At 52.3% G+C, this 21,260-nt stretch overlaps 1 protein-coding gene across 4 annotated transcripts in view; it reads left to right on the top strand.

Moving 5' to 3' along the window:
- Gramd4 (GRAM domain containing 4) overlaps positions 1–21,260 on the top strand; it is a 74,470-nt gene that overhangs the window by 45,848 nt on the left and 7,362 nt on the right. For all 4 annotated transcript variants that reach the window (XM_028753740.1, XM_028753741.1, XM_028753742.1 and 1 more), the window contains exons 4-13: positions 11,594–11,714; positions 13,257–13,330; positions 16,098–16,230; positions 16,807–16,832; positions 17,846–17,937; positions 18,409–18,500; positions 19,520–19,568; positions 20,520–20,591; positions 21,031–21,074; positions 21,141–21,250. In XM_028753740.1, the coding sequence (XP_028609573.1) occupies positions 11,594–11,714; positions 13,257–13,330; positions 16,098–16,230; positions 16,807–16,832; positions 17,846–17,937; positions 18,409–18,500; positions 19,520–19,568; positions 20,520–20,591; positions 21,031–21,074; positions 21,141–21,250 (813 nt within the window). The remainder of the gene's footprint in view (positions 1–11,593; positions 11,715–13,256; positions 13,331–16,097; positions 16,231–16,806; positions 16,833–17,845; positions 17,938–18,408; positions 18,501–19,519; positions 19,569–20,519; positions 20,592–21,030; positions 21,075–21,140; positions 21,251–21,260) is intronic.

Raw genomic sequence — 21,260 nt, 5'->3', positions numbered from 1 at the left:
ACACGTGCTGGCCTGGTGGTTCCTGTTCCTCCTGGTCGGCAGGGGAAATACTGTGAGGGGAGAGCTGCAGGCTGGCCTAGAGACCTAGGCTTCCAGCTCTTACTTCCTTTTTTCCCTAACAGCTCTGCATGAACTGTTTTGGACCTTGTCTCCATCCATAGGCACCTAAATGATTAGTGCTCAGCTTCCATTCAACTCTCTCAGCTGTCCTTTCTCTTTGACAAGAGCCTGTCATTCTTCACGGAAGAGGGAGATAGCCCCGAGTGCAAAATAGGTTTCTTCAGTGATTAAATATTGAAGGGTACCGATGTTCCTAGGAGAAAGTGACACGGAATGAAGACGGTGCAGCTGAAATGTGCCTTAGTTCCAGCCAAAGGCAGGGGCCTAAGCTTGTTAAAGACTGTAAGTGAGTGAATGGTGCCCGTGTCCAGCACGTCTGAGGTACATTTCACTGGATTATTGCTCGCGGGATCTGAACACATTCAATTCCAAGGCCTATAACTGAGTGTTGTGTTTATTGATTGCTTGCTGCATACAGGCTCTGAAAAGTGAGATCACCAGCATTGTAGGGCATGTACACACCCTCTACCCCAAAGCAGCTTGGCATGCAGTTGGATTTTGGAGGGGAAGGTGCTTCAGGCCTCTGAGGAGTTTCCTGGTTGATGGTTACTGGGTTGGGCTATAGAGCTTTGTATGGATTGAGGACCCTTCTGAGGTGACACTTCCCCAGTGTAACTTCCGCTGGCACCTCCCTGGTCAGTCTGTTGTCTCCAGCTCCTGACACCTGTGCAGTGGTATAAGTGGATTCCCAGTGGAGGCAGCCAGGGGATAGCAGTAATTCCTGAAGCATGTGACTCAGAGGGAGGAAGCCTTTGCTCCAAACCCCTGACACTCCAAGAAGTCCCCTTCATCCTAAACACGTGGGGGGGGGGCTAGAATGTCTGACCCTCGCTCTGTGGGAAGACTTCTGGAAGAAGGCAGGAAGGGCTTACCTCTGGATGTACAGATTCAGAAAGAAACAGGACCTTGTAACACGGGTTAGGCTGAGGTGGTTGATTCTAAGTGATCAGAGATGAGCAAGACGGCCTCACTATCAGTCTGTGGAAAGCAGGAGGCCAGGAGCCGCCAGGAGCCGCCAGAGTGCCTCCAGGGTTCTGAAGAGTTGAGGCAGTCAAGAGACCAGCTAGAGACAGAGCTAGGTGTGTTGTTGACAAATGTGCCTGGGCCCACTCCTCCAGACCTAGGCCTGCAGATATCTTGCTGGGGGGCCTGGCCTCCTAACTCTGCCTCTTCCTATAAATTAAGTGCAAAGATAAGCCCCAGAGACAGAGCCTGGCAGGGTCTGCTTCTGTCCTTAGTGTGAAGCCGATGGGATGAAGGGGTCAGAGACCAAATTAGGACCGAAGACTAAGATAAGCTAGACACAGATCCTATGGGAAGTTTTCCAGGAAAAAGATGAAATTCCCCCTCCAAAATTATAGCTCTGGCCCATTAGGCCCAAAGTTTCATATTTCTGTGTCTGGGGGAGCACGTGGATTAGTGACGGAGTGCTTTTCTAGCATGTATGAGACCCTTGGATCTGTACCCAGTACCAGCGTGGGGAAGGATCCCCAAAGCTTTGCTTTTCTACATCATTTCTGTTGCCCAGTAAAATATACTCTTATGAGATATTTGTCCCTAAGACTTGTCATTACCCAGGATGTAAGTTCTTTGAACACAGAAGCTGAGCCCGTTTACCAAACCCCTGGCCTGCCTGTAGCTTATACTTCAGAGGGAAAAACTCATACCCTGGTGCTGGCTCTGGAACTGCTCCCAGGCCAGGCCTCCTGCAGTATTGGGGTGAGATGGTGAAGTCATAGGTTGATGTGTTCACCTGCTGCGTCATGCTGATGGCTGATGGCTCCATTATTGCTGTCCTGGCAGGATGCCTTGGGCAGTGACAATTGATTGTCATGGGAGTGTTCCAATCAGGAGCCACCATCCAGCTCTGTGACTTCCATGTGGACTCATAACCTGCCCCACAGCACCAGCTCCCAGGACCATGAGAAGATATCATCCCATCCCTACTTCTGGGCGGCATGGTGGAGATCCTGTGTTGGTAGCGGGGAGAGAAGGCACTTGGGCCAGCGGCCAGCTATCCTCCGCAGCTCCCAGTAGTCCCCTGTGGGAAGTCTCATGTAGCAGAGACACTGTCCAGTGGCGTGTGGAGTGTGTTGTACAGCCCTGTGGGGCCAGCAAATCACCTGTCTATATTGGCATCCACCAGCTGGATTTTATGGGAGGGAGAGAAGCCAGCTGCTGCCTCATCTGTATGGTCTCAGAGCCTGGCAGCTGCAGGGCACTCAGTACACATCTGGGTGGATGGATGAATGACTCAGCAGATCGCTGGCTATACAAGCCAGAGTTGAGCACATAGCTAATGGGATGAATGGATAGATGGTCGGAGTGCTACCCCGCACCCAGGCGTGCCTTTCTGCACACCCAAAGACATTCTCCAGCCGTAGCCTCCTTTGTTTAATATCTGGTGTTTGTGGTCCCAGGCACAGTGTCTCCTCTTACCAATCTTTACTCCCTAGCATGTGCATTGAATATGAATCTCTGGGGCTCATCTCACCTTGCTGGTGGTAGGGTGTTCGTGCCTGCCCTCCTGCCCATATTAAGCAGGTACCAGGTATTTAGCGATGAGTTTGATGTTTTGAGGAAGTCTGGCTGCTGGTGCATGGTTGGAGGGACATGTCCAGAAGATATGGAGTGGATAGAGCAGACTCCTAAGAAAAATCGTGTGTATGGCTTTTTGCCTACATGTATAATACATTCATGCACCACGTGTGTGCCTGGAACCCATGGAGGCCTGAAAAGGGCACTGGATCCCTGAAACTGGAGTTACAGGCAACTGTGAGCCACCATGAGTTTGTTGGGACTTGAACCTGGGTCCTCTGGAAGAACAGCCAGTGTTCTTAGCCATGGAGCCATCTCTCTAGCACTTGCCCTTCTCCTTCCAGACCAGAGGGCAGAGACTTTTGAATAACCACATCTCTCAGCCCAGGGCTAGCCAGGGCTAGCCAGGACCTCAGAGTCTAGCCCTTGAGCATTGGAGGCAGCAGCTTGCCACCCCAACTCCCCATCTCATACTGAAGGGCCATGTTGAGTTTGGAAAGGCAGCCATTCTGGGGAGTAGTTCTGACTGGAATCTCATTTTTTTTCTTTCTTTCTTTCCTTCCTTCCTTCCTTCCTTCCTTCCTATTTATTTATTTGCACAGAAATCTCAGGACACCAACCTAGTCCCATAACTGACTTCCTAAACCGAGAATGCCAAGCCCAATCAGCAGCCTGTCCTGTTAGAATGCTAAACGTCCAGAACTTGGCCGCACGCTACCTGATTATGAAGGAACATTCAGCTTGGTGTTGACAGTTCATCACGCTGTAAATGCCACCTCTGTGCAGAGCAATGAATAACACGGCGATAAGCAAGCGCTAGGAGGCGGGGGGACAGGCTGTGGGAGACATGGAGGGCAAGGCACCCTCCAAGCGGAGTGGCCTGAGAAAAGGAGCATCTCACAATCACACAGGGCCACTTCTCTGGGGCTGAAGGTGAAGGATGCCCTGAACTCAGGAGGCGAATCGTACCTCGTCCATTGGGGAGGGCAAGGCATTGTGTTTTAGAAAGGTCCTTAAGGATAACAGGAAGGGACACTGGGCTGGGAAAAAGCTGTTCAGGTGCCCAGTTGTATGCAGCCCAGCCTGGTCGGGGACAGCTTTCTTTTCCCCTCTGGGTGGCTTCCATGTATATATGCTCCAGTAGGGTGGAGAGAAATTTTATTTAAAGCTTATCATTTGATTTTCGCCCCCTCTGGCTAGGCCTGTTGCATCTTGTGCCAAAGGGATTCCTGCTTGAGAGATCTGCTTTTGCAAATTTAAAAATAGCTTTGAAGTTGTTTTCCTTCCCTGTGGGCCGGGAGCCATGGAGCCTGCGCAGCCTGGGCAGGCCAGGCCTGTGGGCTGAAAGATCTCCTCCGTGTCCCCTTGAATCAGCATACTGAGAAGGGCAGAATGGTTTTCTTGGGTTCGAGGGTCCACGAACCACTTGCCCTTCACCTTCCAGAACCAGGAGAAGCTAAAGTCTGGAGCAGATGGGAGAACAGGTGGTCCAGCTGTGTTCGTCTCCCATAGCTTCTGTCATGCGTGTTCTGTGAGGAATCCTTTGCTGTACCAGGTCCCTCTGGCTTCAGGGGCTCCCCCTTTGCTTTGAAGATATCTGGCAGTCTCCAAATAGGGTTGGGTATAAGGATCAGAATCTCTTCCTTCTTAGGGTCCCCAAAGGCCACTATCATAGGTGACCTGGTACTTTTAGACCCATGTAGATGGGTATACCTAGACACAGAAATAGCCCCCTGGCTTTCTCTCTCCTCCACATTCATTTTGCTGCCTCAACAGTTCCTATGCAGGTAGGGATGGGGTAGACCTTGTCCCTCAGGGACTGTCTTGGTTCCCTCTGGTACTGTGCACCTGAGTCATCTTGCTTGTCTTCCTGGTAGTTGGTTTGCTGGTCTGCTGAAAAGAATAACATGGTGACAGCATGGTTGTTGTGTGAGCAGATGCCTAGAACGGAACTTCTAAATTGTGATATCGAACTCTTCTTTTGAGGTATACGCTGGGGACTTAGACTCATCTTCAGTGGGCATTCCCACTCCTCTGGCCTTCTGCAGGTTCCATGGCCATCCCTGCTGTGTAACCAGGCCAGCTGAGTGCCTGGAGTCGGGTATGGCCAGCATCAGGCCATGTACAAAAGCTAAACCCTGGTCTAGGAGCTATGCCACACCATCAGTGGCATGTGATACACAGTCTCATGGCTCCTGTAGCATTGACTCTGTGGCCTAATGTGGTAGGCAATGGCTTTTGCCTAAATCCTCATTTGTGACTTAGACACAGGCCCCGAATGGCTTCCTCACTTGACTGAGCCTGTAAGAGCCTCATGTGGAAACAGGGCTCTGAGCTTGTATCTATCTCTGTCCTCAGACTGAGGGCACAGGAGAGCAGGTGTCCTTCTGCCGTGCATCTCAGGGTTATGTGAGTGTATTATAGGACGGCACATCTATTGCCTCTGGCGATGTGCTGGTCACTGGTCCCTTTCTCAAAACTATTGGGTTTTGAGAAAGTCTATGTAAGCATTCATTGCCTGGGCTGCCTTGGTGGGGTGCTGGTGAGTCCTGCTTCTGTGTTGGGGGACATAATTGGAGATGACAAGAGAGTGAGGTGGGAGGGGGACCCTTCCAGCTGGGGTGGGGGGTTCCTGTACTCAGGAAGGCCAGTATGCCCACTAGAAGAGGGCTTCTTGTTTTGTGATGCTCAGGGGGCCGTGAGGCTGGAAAGTCCTCTGTGGGCCTCTGTCTATTGGGGGCTCCTTTGCCCTGTCTGCTGTTATCTCAGGGGAGAACATGGTAGGTAGAATCTCTATTTCCCCAAGAGTGTTTACCCCTTAATCCTTGGAACCTATGCGTGCGTGTGACCATTCCTTGGCAGATGTGACAGAGTTGTCAGCCTGAGGTGAGAGATCTAAGATTATCTATGGGTGCAAAGCTTCTTTCTGCTTCCCGAGCAATCCCAAGGGGGCTGGTGGGTCGGATGGAGTTGGGAGGGATGCAGATGAGTCAGCATGAAGTCAGTGCCCCTTGGGAGTCACCAGCTAAGCAGAGCACGGTCCTCTGGATGCTGGAAAGGATGCAGGATACCTAATCTTCCCACCAGCCTCCAAATAAAACAGGCCCATGGACACCTCTATTGGATCAAACCCAAAACACCTGTTTGATCTCCGAACCTTTTAAAACTGTGATATGGTGTCTTAGTTAGGGTTTTATTGCTGTGAACAGACACCATGACCAAGACAACTCTTATAAGGACAACATTTAATTGGTGCTGGCTTACAGGTTCAGAGGTTCAGTCCATTATCATCATGGTGGGAACATAGCAGCATCCAGGCAGGCATGGTGCAGGAGGAGCTGAGAGTTCTACATCTTCATCTGAAGGCTGCTAGCAGAATACTGGCTTCCAGGAAGCTAGGATGAGGTTCTTACAGCTCACTCCCACAGTGACACACCTGCTCCAACAGGGCCACACCTTCTGATAGTGCCACTTCCTGGGCCAAGCATACACAAACCATCACAGATAGTGACTATTGTACTAAGTCAGGCTGTGATATTAGCTGCCACAAGAAGCTAACTTGTAGATATTCAAGGTGCTCCATCATCCTACCCTCCACCCCATGGGAGACCCCATGGTCTGTCATGGGTCGGTCCAGCATCACCAGCCTCTGTGATCAGTGGGGGTTATATTAGAGACTGAGGTGACCCTCCCCCCAAGTCATAGCAGTGACAGGTTTACAGTATGGGGGATCCAAAGTTCTAGGGCAGAAAGCTGGGACTGCTAACGGGCCACAGTCAGATCTCAGGACAGAGACACTGGGGATGGAAGGGGGCTTCCATGGGCCTCGTGACTCCATTCCATGAGGAGGCTGGACAAGGATGGCCTTACAGGCGTCCAGCTCAGCACTTTTTGCTTGGCAGGCAGTCAGCTTTTCCCTCCTGCTCTTCCTCTAAGGGAGGAGCAGGAGAAACTGATGACTGGGGTTTGTATTGCTATTGTTCCGTGAAACGACAGGACCAGGCACTGCACTGCATCTGACCTAAATGTGTCACCGTGGGATGGAAGCTGGCCCACATTACCGAGACAGACACCGGGGCTCATCATTTCAGTTCCAGAGAGAGGGCCTTGCAGGGAGCCATTAGCCGAGGGAGAAAGAGTCCACGGAAAGAAAGGCTCAGAAATCCCACTGGTTTTTACACACTCAGCTCTCTCCGCCTGCCACCAGGAAAAGGTGCAGAGCCTCTGGGGCTCTGCTGGGAATAGACAGGCTGACTCACTAAATTGGCAAGGGCTGCAGTGGACCTGCCCCTGCAGCTGAGCCCCTAATGGCTGGGGAGGGCAGGTAATGTCGAGAGCTGGGCTGCAGAGGCACACCATTGAAGAAGCAGTTGTACTATTGCAGGGATGAGCTTCCGGCCCCTTGGAGTCCTGGGAGGGGCTAGCATTATTTGTACCGCGAGGAGACTTACACTCCTCCAAGGGGGCTGCACACAAGCCCTTCCACACCAGAGAGAAGGGAAAGAACGTTGTCTGCACCCTGCTCATCTTGGGTAGGGATCTCTGTGCCCACATCTGCATCAGCATTGCTACAGCCCCGCTGCTAGCTAATCATCTGCCGCGAATGGAACATGGTGATGAGCTTTCTGATATAGCGACACCAGGAAGACACAGACATTCACGGGAGGCCAATTAAGGAAAGCCCAATTTCCTGTTCCTGGCTGAGCAGCTTACACCGTAAAGATAGAGAAGAATCGCTTTTGCTCTTCACATGGGCTGGGATCCAAGAGGCCGTGGGGTGGTGGGGGTGGGGGTCAGGTGATCAGGCAGGAAAGTATCTGACCCCCAGCCTCAGGCTTCCTCCCTCAGTCTCCCTCCAGCAATACCAACAGTGTAAGTTTTCTTAGCTCTGTTTATCTGTGGTGTCAGCATTGTCAGTATAGAGACAGAAGATGGAACATAGAGACCCTCCAGGCTGAGTCTGCTCATACACCTGGTTCTTTTATTTTTAATTTTTTGAAGATTCACGTATCATTTTTATATGTACTTGTGCTGGATAGTTTTATGTCAGCCTGATGCAAGCTAAAGTCATCTGAGAGGAGGGAACCTCGGTTGAGAAAATGCCTCCATACGATGCAGCCGTAGGGCATTTTCATAATTAGTTTGGTACTGGCAGGCCCAGTCCATTATGGTGGTGCCATCCCTGGGCTCTATAAGAAACCAGGCTGAGCAAGCCATGGGGAGCAGGCCAGTAAGCAGCACTCCTCCATAGCCTCTGCATCAGCTCCTGCCTCCAGGTTTCTGCCCTGTCTGAGTTTCTGTCCTGACTGCCTTTGATGATGAACAGTGATGCAGAAGTGTAAGCCAAATAAACCCTTTCCTCCCCAACTTGCTTTTCATCATAGTGTTTCATCTCAGCAACAGAAACCCTAACCAAGACAGTACTTGTGTGCTCATGTGAGTTTATGTGCATCACATGAGTGCAGGTGTCCACAGAGGACAGAGGGCATCGTATCTCCTGAAACTGGAGTTATGGGTTGTTGTGAGCTATCCGAGATAGATGCTGGGAAAAGAACCTAGAGCCTTTACAAGAGCAGTAAACGCTCTTAACTTCCGAGCCATCTCTCTAGTATCCTCACTCACTTAATAAAATGATGTATTTTCACATCTGGTTCTTGAGATGGCCTTACGTGCAGGCCTGATTAACTGTCCTGAGTACGTGGCTGAGCAAGGTAGGTGGGTCCCTTTGGGAGAAAGCTCACTGGTCATCTTAGTGGAGGATGTCAGGTGGTTGATCCATCCGCCTGCTCATTCACTGAACCCTGATAGCTCTTCTACTATACCTATCCCAGGCTGTAGGATGGGCCAGGTGGCTGACACTTGGGTCCTGAGGAGGGAGGCTTCTGGCCTGTCTGTCTCAAGTGATCATACAGTCACTCTGTTGTTAAGAGCACCGGGTGTCTTAGCTTTCATCCATCCCATGGGGGAAAGGCCTAGGGCAACACAGTCTTCCCCAACATAATAGACAAGGTTCTGCCCACTAGGGGTCCAGGCTAGGCTAGGGCTAGCATTTAGGCTTAGCCAATGGGTCCATTCATTTGCTCAAGGCTGCTCTCCAGGCCCTACCCATACATCTGCTTTGCGCAGCACATCCTCCCCAGTTGGTGTCCCAGGAACTTTGACAGGCTAAGACATAGGAACTCAGGGAGTGTCTACCAGAGAAGCTGTGTATAGCTTGGTGCCCACAGCTGTGCCAGGCAGCACTGGGGGAATAGGGGCAGCCTTTACCTCACAGCCAGGATTAGTAATAGGATCGGTGGGATACCCTGTGGTCTCTAGGGCTCATGGGCTGAGGACCCCAAAAGTCCAGGACCCTCTTCTGCCTCTGCTTGGACTTTCTTACAGGAGGGGTGTGGCCAACGGTTGTCATGGGCAAGACACTTAGCACTTTGATTCCTCTTGGTCAGTGTCCCCAGGAATCTCAGTATGCTTGATGTCTAGGGCCTGGCATATGCCCATGTTTGATTCTATGTCCCCATGTTTGGTGAGGTGACTAAGATAGGAAAGGAAGCCACTGAGTCACCCTGAAAAGTTCCCATTCAATCCAGAAAGGTTCCAGGCTATAGTGACCTCACCTCGCCCATCAGTGTGGAGCAGCTGCCTCTTCCTGGGAATCTAGCCACATGGTCCTGCTCAGAGGCTGTAGAAAATAATGTTGTCTAGTTCCTTTGTCTCGGAACAGCACAGGGCAAAGCTTGTCTTTTCCTGCAGAGATTTCCCTCCCCAAGGCTCAGCTCACCAACCCCAGAACTGTGTGCTCTGTGTGATTGAAACCAATATTGACCCAATAACTGAACCAGTAGCCACAGGCTACAACTGTGGTGGACTTCTGCATAAACAGTCCTTAGATCACATCTAAGGGTACTGCTATCCAGGAAACCAAGCTCAGGACACACAGACATGCCCTGACCTTGGCCCTGGGTTATCATGGCTTTGTACCTGCCTGAGTCTTTGGAGGCCAGGTAGGGCTAAGTGTGGGCACCAACCGTGCTTTCCCAGGATGCTCCTTAGAAGTGACCTCCACATCATCCCAGGAAGACTAAACTCCACGTGAGACATTCCTGTCCTCTGTGGTGATAGGAACATCATGTCCTGGTTGTCCCCTTGTCAGCATTGGCAGAGTCCATGGCACACTGTTTAGGGAGCTATCCTTATGCGATGTTTCCTGTGGCTCTGGAAATAGCTGGGGACTGGGCACATCCTGAGGTTTGAGCTGCCCTGACCCTTTCTGATATCTTCCTTGCTGTGAACCTTCTTCACGGACAGCTCTAGGTACTGAGAGCCCAGGGCAGGCTGCAGCTCTGTGAGGTGACATAGCTACCTGTGACCTAGGTGGAAGGACCCTGAGGAGATTCCCTGCGGAGCTGGGTTGGTCATTGCCATTGTGAGCGGGCAGAGCTGGGTCTTAGCGCTCAGCTTGAGGTAGACTGTCAACCTGGCAGCTCTGTGAGAAACTCTGTCCGTGGGGCTCTCCCACACCAAAGCCCGCCACTGTGCTAGTTAGCAGCGGGGCCTGGATCCTGGGCTGCAAGCCTTACTGCTCTATCTGACTACCTGGGATGACATCCCCAAATGGTCTTGCTGGCATAATCTCCTACTTCCATCCACATTTGCTCGTTCCCATTTACAGTGGGCGAGCCCTCCAAGGCTCTCAGGTAGCCTAGATGCTTCACTTCTCTTCTGACCCCCAGCCCACACTGTTTGCCACTCTGCCTCTCTCTGCCTGGGCCCTACCCTCATTGCCCCAAGAGCGCTGTTTCTGTTCCTGTCTATCTTCCTGCTGGGTTCAAGACTGGTCAGGGCAGGGCAGAGGGTTGTCACTCAAGACTCCCTCCTGGCTCAGCCTTGGCCATCTGTTGGGACCATGGGGGAACTAAGCACAAAAAAACCAATGTGTTGAGGGCGGTGGCTCTTTACCATCCGAACTCTGGCTGCGTTACGCTGCGTGATGCAAGAAGGAAGATAAAGGGGTGCTAACTAGGATCCCCTCTTCTCATATCAGTATGGAAAAGGTAGAAGGGGACACACGTGTTGTCATGGGGCTGCAACATGTGTGAGTTATCTCAGAACAAAAGGCAATCTTAAATGACTTTGACCTTACGCTTTGACATCTACAGTTTTAGGCCACTGCCCTCCTCAGTCAGCTCCTGGCTCCCTCTACCCTCCAAGCTGCCAGGTTTTCTGCCTGACGCCCCTCCACCAGCCATCTGCAGTCCGGCTCCTTAGTTTCATCCAGGGCTCAACTCTGATCTGAACAGCGTTCTTGTGGCAATGAGGGTAGGGCCCAGGCAGAGCGAGGCAGGGTTTCAGATAGTGTATCTAGGCTACCTGAGAGCCTTGGAGGGCTCACCCACTGTAAATGGGTCTTTCCGGAGGTACCGCACCCCGTTCCCAGACCTCTTACTACCCCCAGGCTCTCCTGCATTGAGGTGGCCTGAGAGCTGGCTCACCTCTCTGCTGCTGTTGGCACCTCCTGGAGCCGTTAGCCTTTCTGTCCCAGTCCTGTAGACTCAATTGGACGGCGGTGTGTGCCCCAGGGTGTCCAGTGTGGTGGTGATTTGGCTAAAGGGGTTTTGCACTGTTATTGCGCGCAGGTAAACCTTCACCCATGCTTTGTCCCATCTTGTCTCCACTGTGTAAGAGGAGCCCCAGTGAAGAGCCCTCTCCCCCAGCATACACCCCAGAGGAGGGCTCGGAGGAGCTGCCGACACCCTCATAGATAGCAGGCAGGGACCAGACTGCGCTGTCAACTGAGCACTCAGCAAACTTGAGAAAGTTCACGTGCTCTGACTCCTTACTTATCAGGAAGGAACCTATCTGCTGTTCTCAAGTTGGCCAGTGTTGTCAGAGGGGACAGTGGGCGTGAGTGCTGATCACCTGGATCTCCTCTCCACAGAGGAGGAGCTCCGGAAGCTTCGAGAAGAGACCAACTCAGAGATGCTGCGGCAGGAGCTGGATCGGGAGCGGCAGCGCCGGATCGAACTGGAACAGAAAATGCAGGAGGTGCTGAAGGCCAGGTGAACCCCACATTCATCTTTCTTACTACTGTAATGATATCCCTGAAGCTAGTACTTACGAAGAAAAGAGGTTTATTTAGCTCACAGCTCTGGAGCTTGAAGAACTCAGAGCTGGCATTGATATAGCCTTGGTCCAACTAGGATGTGGAAGGAAAGGAACATCCGGGTTGTGACCCAGGGAGTAGAAAATGAAGGTCTCAGGAGAAACAAGGGGCCTCTTCCTCTGCTTTATTCTAAGGACAGGGAAGAGTTCAGGAGCCTTCTGGAAGCCTGAAAGTGGAGGGGTTAAAGTGAATGACATTTCCCGGGGTCGGGGGAAGACTTCCTAGTTCCTGATCGTGTTAGTGAACTGTGGAGAGAGAAGGGCCGTGTAGGGACACTTCAAATACATGCAGTGGACACTTCCATATACCACACAACACATGTACATGTGTCTTAGGGTTTCTGCGACAAAACACCATGTCCAAAAAGCAAGTTGGGGAGGAAAGGGTTTATTCAGCTTACACCTCCACGTTGCTGTTCATCACTAAAGGAAGTCAGGACTGGAACTCAAGCAGGTCAGGAAACAGGAGCTGATGCAGAGGCCATGGAGGGATGTTACTTACTGGCTTGCTTCCCCTGGCTTGCTCAGCCTGTTTTTTTATAGAACCCAGGACCCCCAGCCCAGGGATGGCACCACCCACAATGGGCTGGGCCCTACCCAACTGATCACTAATGCAGCTGGATCTCATGGAGGCACTTCCTCAACTGAGACTTCTTTTTCTCTGATGAGTCTAGCTTGTGTCAAGTTAACACTCAAAACCTACAATGCTTATAGCCCACATACCCCTCAGATGCATGCTCACACTGTACCCTAAAGCTGCAGGGACAGCTACTGTGTGCCCATGGCTCAACCCAGTGCAGGCTGACAAGGTGTCAAGGTGTCCTGATACTCCAGAGGTGGGCATAGCTGGCTAGAGAAACAGGATGGAGTTGCCACCCAAGGGATGTGACCCAGGCTGCTGCTGGGGTATATAACTCCCTCAGGGTGTGCAGTTAAGTGTGTAACAGCAAGAATCTAACAGGGTAAAAAGGCAAGACCCCAGTTGAAGGCAGAGCCTGAGGAGGCTGTTACACCCAGTAAAAGCTATGAGCTGAGCTGGGGGCAGGGAGCCAGGGAGATGACTGGCATGGCCTTGTGGAACCCAGCATAACCATATTGGGATATCATCCAGCTTTGGCCTAGTGTGGTGTTGGATAAAGAGATGTGTGGTATTCTCATTAGTAAGCTAGTTTTTTCCCTGAGCTTAAGGATGAAACAGGCAATTGTGTTAAAATTAATAGGAATGGTGAGAGACTCTTGCTTATGAGACTCCACTTGCCTATTGAAAAATAGACCGTATGCCCATGGGGGAAAGCACCTTGGTGCTTGCTGGGCTCTGTCCTCAGCAGCTCTCCAGCCTTCAGGGCTTCAGGAGCCGGCAGATCCCACATGCCGGAGTTCGCTTCCATGTGGGGTTGCAGGCCTTTGCACTCATAAACTTTGCCTTTGTCCCGTTTAAGGTCCGAGGAGCAGCCAGCACAGCCTCAGCAGCCGACAAAGGGACAGAGCCAGACCAGCAATGGCACAGGCACAGGTAGGCCTCTGGGCAGGGATGGTTCTCTCCCTAGCCAGGCCTCTCCCATGTGGGAATCTCCTGCCATCAAAACTGGGTCAGTGTCCCTCACTGGCTCAAATCACCCCAAAGGTGGTCTCATTTCTGTGCACAGATGTGACATGTTGTCGAGCCAGGCCTCCTGAGAGGCATCAAAAGGCACATGCTGGTTATGCCACATTGATTCGCTGACCTGTTCCCCGTGACTGGTCATCCCATGCGGGTATTGAGTGGACTGTGGCAGACCATGACAAGGAATACCCTAACCTCTCAGGTAGGGAACAAGCCTTCCCTCTTTCGCTTGTTCCTGCCCTAGCACCCACACCCATCTTGCCACATACTTTAGCTTCTAAAGTTGCCCTTTCGGGAAGAAGGGAAATCCGTCCTCTCTACACTTCTGCGGGCCCTGGCTGCAGCCTCACAGACCGTGTCCGTCCAACGTACTGACCATTCACAAAGCTCTCCCTCCCTATGCCAGTAAGCCTGGCATAAGCTGTGGCTTAGGTTGTTGGTCTAGGCTGCCAGCATCGGGAAGAGGCCCAGAAGAAGAGGCCTCTCCTAAGGTTCTCCCAGGTCCAGCCTCACTCTACCCGCTGGCAGCCAGCCCCAGTGCAGGTCTGGCAGCTGCATCCCCTGGGAGGTGGCCTCCTTGGGCCATCCGGAGGATCCATGGCTGGTTCTCAGGCTTAGATGGAGAGCCCGTAGCTTGTGACTCTTGATCATCAGACCAGGAGAAGCACAGAAAACGCCAGTGCTTGGTGGTAGTGAGGGTTGGAAGTGAGGGGTCACCCAGCTCCTTGCTCCTCCACAGGGCCGGTGACCCCTTGTCCTCTCAACAAGGTCAGGCCGATTTTTTTCTTAAGAAAAAAAGATTTATTTTTATTTTATATGTACGAGTGTTTTGCCTTCCTCTATGTCTCTGTACCATGTAAGTATCTGGCGCCCATGGAGGAAGGGACATAGAATCTCTCGGAACTGGAGTTACAGTTGCTTGTAAGCTGCTGTGTGGGCGTTGGGAATCGAACCAGTGTCCTCTGGAAGATTAGCTGGTACTTTTAGCCGCCGAGCCATCTCTCCAGCACCCACAGACCTAATCTTGATTTCCGTGGTCTCCAGGTGTAGTGGGCTGTGTGGGACTGTGTGCCTTCTCCACACTGTGGCCCTTGGTCACCCTCCAAGACAGGAAGGGTGTGACAAGGATGTGGTAGGGGAGAAGGGTCACACCCCGGCTCTGCCACATCCTAGAAAAATGAAGGAAGCTAGCCATCAGGTGGATGCCTGCCTCAGGCTATCCCTGGACCTCTTCTGTACACCTTGGAGCATGAAGCACTGCTTCAGGCCTTTCCCCCCTTAGAAACTAGCTCTGAGTGGCAGAAAGCATCCCCTAGCCTGGAAGTCAGGCTGGGGCCTCAGGACTTCAGGACCCATTGAAGACTGCCTCCTTCAGGCAGATGGCCATGTGCCCTGGATCTGGGGTCCACCATTCACAGATCTGGTTTTCTTTTGTACATTTTTGATTTCATGAGACAAGGCCTCTCTACATAGCCCAGGCTGACCCTCCTGCATCACACTCCCTGCCCAGTGTTGGGATTGTCGATGTTCCATACCTTGCCCAGCCTGGATTTACATTTCTAAATAGCTTTTTATATATTTAAATGGTTAGGGAAAAAAAACACAAGGAAGATTATTTCTCAGTCATTGTGTCCAGTGTCCATAAATAATCCAACAGAAGCACGGGCTGTCCAGTCTTTTGCCTGGCCTTTAGACTGCATTTGGCTCCCACAGCCAAAGCTTCTGTGCCTACCTGGAGCTACCTACAAACCTTGGGGATGGTAATAGAGCCAGATAAGTCTGCAGGCTGTCTGGGTAGCCCCAGGAGACACACATCATAGCCTCCCCACCTAGCCTCCTACCCCCTAACCTCCACTCCCGCTGACCTGTGTCCTTCAAGCTTTGTTTATATTGACTGTTGTCCACTGTCCTTAGCGCCATGACACACCTGGTGTGTTTTCGTTTTAATTGACACATGATAATCTGTGTTTATGGCACCACAGGTGTCTGGTGTCGATGTTCAGCCTGCCAGTCCCAGGCTTTTAAATTATGGTGGCGCAGCGCCCCCTGCAGGCAACTCCACATCTTGTTTTATTTAGGGTGCAGCCTGGGTGCCCTGCTGAGCAGCCTCAGCCCTGGCATTCTCTTGGGTTGCAAGACACAGCTGATTACTGTGAGCTCACCTTGGCCAGCAGCTTGGTCTCTGGGTCCTGTACCTCAGTATGCCCTGCACACATTGGCCGGGCCTCAGGACCTGCCGTGGTGAACCTACTCAGCCTCTTCCCAGACATACCAGAGGTCGACAGGGAGAGTTGAACAGACAGCCACCGTGATCAGATATGGCCTAGATATAAGCCTGAGGCTACTGGGAAATTGAGGTCTAGAGATTGCTGTGGTCAAGTGTGAGGCTGGAGACATCATGTGTTGGAGGGTCTCTGTGGCTGGGGTGGCTCTGGACTACATCTGTTGGTTTGAACCTAGTGTCTTCAGGGAGCTGAGGCCTTCAAAGGCTCCATGGGCTGGGCCAATCACACTTTGCTCCATAGTGAAACCTTCATTCCTCCAAACCTTTCCTGTATCCCCACCCAGATTGACATTTTCTGTGAGGTCCCATACCTGCCCTTCATCTCCTTCCAACCTCAGGACGGGCTGTGTGGACCCTGCAGTGGCCCTCTCTGATGTCTGTTCCTTCTCACAGAGCGCCGCAGCCAGGGGTTGTCCTCCCGTGTACAGAAGTGGTTCTATGAGAGGTTCGGAGAGTACATCGAGGACTTCCGCTTCCAGCCGGAAGAGAACACAGTAGAGACAGAGGAGCCCCTCAGTGCTCGCAGGTAGGGGCGCCTCACCAAGACCAAGGATCTCCTTGCTAGGACCAGGGAGGGCCCTGCGTTAAACTTTGATGGGCTGGTCAGTCTTGATATCCTGTTGAAGGGGCTGGCACAAGCTCCTAGAGACCCCTTGTGTCCATGTTTCTGGGCCATCTTCTTGGAGGGGCTTGTGGGAAAGTAGAATCACGTCACATCCACGTTGAATGACTTTTGCTTTGTGACAAAAGTCACATGAAGGTTGTGTATGCCTGGTGTCCATTGTGGGGTTTGGATCACTTAATGGTTCACAGATCTGGTCCATATACAGATGTCCTTATCAGATGTTCCCGTAGACCCCAGGGGCTCTGGAGAGCCAGGCCTCCTGAGCAGCAAGGGCTCTCAAGCACTGCTCTGTGCCACTGTGCACCTAGCACTGTGCTCTGTGTCACTGTGCCTGCATCTCCAGGCACCCGAGAGTCCCAGGCACTCATATGTCCTCCTTGCTGCCCTTGTACTGGTTAGTAGTGGGGTTTTCTCAGAGTGGCATGCTGAGCTGCTGGTGACATCACACTGAGCCTGATCTCTCTCTCCCTCTCTCAGGTTAACTGAAAACATGAGACGACTGAGTAAGTACCGTGGGGCTTGGTGTGGGGGAGGGGGAGGGGAAAGGAGGGGGAAGGAGGAAGAAGGGGAGAAAGGGGGGAGAGGGGAAAGGAGGAGGGAAGGGGGAAGGGAGAGGAAAGAAGGGAAGGGAGGGGGAGGGGAAGAGGGAGGGGAGGAGAAAGAGGGAGGGGGAGGAGAGAAGGAGAGGGGAAGAGGAAGATGAAGAGGGAGAGAGGAAGGGGGAGAAGGGGGAGAGGGGGAGGAGGGATGAGGAGAGGGCAGCCCCTGTGATTGTGAGCTGACTAGAACTCTCCAGAAAAGTATTTAAGGGCAGCTCCTTCCACTTCAATTCCTCCCCTCCCCCACCTCCCTCCGTCTTCCCCCCTCTCCTCCCTGAGACAAAAGCTTGTGGTGGAAGTGTGCTGGGGACACACCACCTTCAGGGCTAACAGAGTGTTGAGGCTGCTCTGGTCAGTTAGAATTTAGAGCAGTGGTTCTCAAGTTCCCTGCTGCTGCAACCCTTTAACAAAGTTCCTCACGTCCTGGCGTCCCCAACCATAAAATTATTTTGTTGCTATTTCATAACTGTCACTTTGCTACTGTTATGAATCATAACATAAGTATCTTTGTTTTCTGGTGGTCTTAGGCGACCCCTATGAAAGGGTCATTTGACCCCACCCCCAAAGGGGTTGTGAACCACTGATTCTGGATGAAACACGGCTCAGTCCTCTGATATTCCTTAAGCCCTGCAGAGTGCAAATGGCAGCCGTCCTCACTGATTCTTCCCTTTGCCCATCTCCTGCTATCTGTGGGCTATGCTGGGGGCAGGTGCCATCTCACTGTGGGGACCGTGGTTAACGGTCAGGAGGGACACTGGCAGCAGGGGCCCTCAGTGGGTTGGGTCTTGTACCCAGTGCAGCCAGTGAGCTGGTTTTGCTTCTGCCTGGGAGGGCGGGGGGGGGGGCACGTGAATCTGTTCATGTGCTACAGGGCTGGCCAGTGCTGTGCTGACCGTTTTGGTCTGTTCTGTCCCCAGAGCGTGGTGCCAAGCCTGTCACTAACTTCGTGAAGAACCTGTCTGCCTTATCTGACTGGTACTCCATCTACACCTCCGCCATTGCCTTCACGGTGAGTGTTCCCCCAGACCGGGTAGGGCCAGCAGGATGCCTAGACTAGTCTTCCCCATGAGGCCCCTGGAGGGCAGTCCCCAGGCAATTCTCCTTTGGGCTCTAAACAGGCTCAGCTTCAGTCCCTGGGGCAGCAATATGGCTGTGTGCAGTGATGAGCCTCCTCATCAGCTGCCGGAACCCAGGCATGAGAGTCGCACTGGGGACAAGCAAGACCTCTTCACGGGGCCCTAGCATCCTTTTCTGATCTCTACTCACACAGAGCAGTCTCCCTCTCTGTTAAAATGGAAGCAGCCTTCCCGCCTTCCCCATCTCACACGTCCTGGTTCCCTGGGTGTTTGTTGAGCTGGGACTGGACGCCCTTAATTGCTGGAGAAAGCAGGCAGGACACAGCGTGTACTGGAGTGCTCTGTTTGCATGTCCCTCACCTTCTGACATGTCTCTAACCACACCCCTCACATTTCACCCTCAGGTATACATGAACGCTGTATGGCATGGCTGGGCCATCCCCATGTTCCTGTTCCTAGCAATTCTGAGGTTGTCCCTCAATTACCTCATCGCCAGGTAGGTGACCTGGGCTCTTGCGTGGCTGCACTGCTGCACATGGCCCTGCTGGGTGGCCTGCTTCCCTGTACTGCTGTAACACAAGCTATGCTTCGTAGTCATGTTTGTGGGTGGTCCTCCAAGAGGCTCTGGAGACTTTAGGGGGCAGGCAGTGGGTGGCTTAGCCTCGCTGCGTGTTTGGCAGAAAGTTCTTCCCAACCCTGGGGTGGGTGGGCATGCACTGCAGGATGTTGCACCCCCCCACAAACATCCTGACAGCTGTTGGTTATAAGAAGGAAGCACTGAGCAGGCAAGGTTAGAGTTCACAGTGATAGCGGCACGTCACACACACACACACACACACACACACACACACACACACACACACGGAGACGCTTCACTCCACCATGGAGGCTGTTCCCTCTGTCATTCTTTGTCCTCACTGAACATCTCTTTCTAGAGAAACTGCATCTCCTAGGTTGGGCTTTACCTGTGGTTGCTCCTAGAAGTAAACATTAGCCTTTGGCCTTGGTTTGTGGTACAGTCCTTGACTCCAGAGTTCCTCTCAGCCCCTCAGAAGACTGCAAGTCCACATACCAGTCTATGCCATACACTTCTGTGCCTGTGTCAGGAATTCATTTGAAAATGATTTTAGTAGGAAACACTGAAATGCCTCTGAAGGAGTAGTCCCCATTAGTCCACAGGCCCTAATCACCATCAATCCACTACGAAGCATTGCTGATGTCAATAAAACTTTATTAACAGACCAGTCAGTAGGCATGATGAGATCAAACAGATAATGCTGGGCTCCTCCATACCCTTAATGGCTGTTGGTGCCTATGTGCCTGCAGAAGAGAACCTAGCATGAGTAGCCAGTGAGATATCAGAATGGAACAGCTCAGCTTCAGGGGTCTCTCCTATGTGGCCATCTCTGAAAGAGCAGATGGCCACTGCTCTAGCTGGTAATTCAGCTGGTAGCTCAATGTTGTTCCCCTAAAGGTGACGTTGTTTTCATGGCTATGGTGGCTTCCATTTTTCAGGGGCTGGCGGATACAATGGAGCATTGTGCCAGAAGTGTCTGAAGCTGTGGTGAGTCCTGGGGAGCAATATGTCCCTCTGTCTTAACCAGTCAGAACTCATAACCTGGGACCACATCATGGGGAATGCAGATGAGCATCCTGCCCTGCCTGGGGGCCAGCCGTGCCAGCCCTGAGCTCCAGGAGGCTACCCACTCAGGCTCTCAGCTGGATCAAGCTTCACTGTCTAGAAGCAGATTGCCCTGTCCATCTGTCCTGGCTGACCTTTTCTACCTGGGATTGACGTAGGGGCAAGAAGGGAATTATTATAGCCCCCATAGAGCTTGTGGGTAGGGAGATGAACAGAATGCCGGACAAGTGGTCATGACTCTGTCCTGGATGCCAGAACCTCTGTCTAGCCCCTGCCTGGCTTGTAAATAATCTCTTCAAAAGGGCCATTCAACTCCCAAAGGGGTCATGATGCACAGGCTGAGAACCTCTGCTCTAGAGAACCTGTGGACCAAAGGGAGGCCACAATGCCTGTAGGCATACTTGATATTCCGTGGAGTACCTAGGGATTGGACAGTCTCCACTAAGGCAAGCCAGTGTCTTGTCCAGCCCTAGGGCTGGGGGGACCTTTAGGAGATTCTTAGGAGCAATAGTCATGTGAACTTAAATGGACCTGGCCTCAGTTACCCTGTCTGTCAAGGAGTGAATGGGGGCGGTTTTGACAGGATATACCATTGCAGTGAGCTGGGAGGGTGAGTCAGGGCCTTTGTCCACCACTGTGTGTGTTCACCCTGTGGGGCCCCACAGCCTGCCTGCCCCCTGCACTGGGGAATGGCAGCAAGCACAAGAGATTTTACCGTTAGCCCAGCAGATGCGGTTGCACCCAGTTCTCTGGCTGTATCGGACAGCAGTGACCCACAAATCCCTGGGGCTGGGAGACTTCATGGTGTGTTGTCAGTAATTTCTCTGAACTGTTAAATTCCAGTGGAAAATTCTCTCTCCCCTTTGACTGAAGGAACCTGCAAAGGAAGATCTGACCGTATCTGAGAAGTTCCAGCTGGTGCTGGATGTCGCCCAGAAAGCACAGGTACCACCTCCGAGCTTGCCCGTTACCCTGGGAGGGAGGAACCCCAAGCCAGAGGCCTTACAGGTCTGCTGTGGGTTGATCTGTCTTTTCTAGCTCATCTTTCTCACTCTGGTGAGGTGGCAGGGATACATGGTTTCCTGATGAATCTCTGGCCTTATGTGAACAGAGAGAGCCCTTCACCACCAGGGCTGAGCACCCCAAGAATTCAGAGCTGAGCATCCCCAGAAAGTCAGAGCTCGATATCATCTGCCCTCTTCATTACATCCAGTGAGCTTAGCTTTAGACCAGTCAACCTCAGACCCGGAAGTGGCGGAGTAGGACCACAGGGCACCCATGATCTTGGGCTGTGTATTTCCCCCAGTGCCTTCTGGGTGTGGGCGTGTCTGCACGATTGACAGTCCCTCGAGCTTGTGGTCACTTCAGTTTCTTCTTCTTGCAGAATCTCTTCGGCAAGATGGCCGACATTCTGGAAAAGATCAAGAAGTAAGTGGCTGTCCCTGCAGCGAGGGTGGTGTGCACCACCCCACCTGACCTCCATCTTCCTTCCAGCTTGTTCATGTGGGTGCAACCTGAGATCACGCAGAAGCTCTATGTCGCTCTGTGGGCCGCCTTTCTGGCTTCTTGCTTCTTCCCCTACCGCCTGGTGGGGCTTGCTGTTGGTAAGGAAAA

This window comes from Grammomys surdaster, unplaced genomic scaffold (assembly GCF_004785775.1).
Source record: "Grammomys surdaster isolate TR1022 unplaced genomic scaffold, NIH_TR_1.0 125953, whole genome shotgun sequence".
NCBI classification, from domain to species: domain Eukaryota; kingdom Metazoa; phylum Chordata; class Mammalia; order Rodentia; family Muridae; genus Grammomys; species Grammomys surdaster.
The sequence above is the reverse complement of the archived record's forward strand: the minus strand, read 5'-3'. Positions and strand labels throughout refer to the sequence as shown.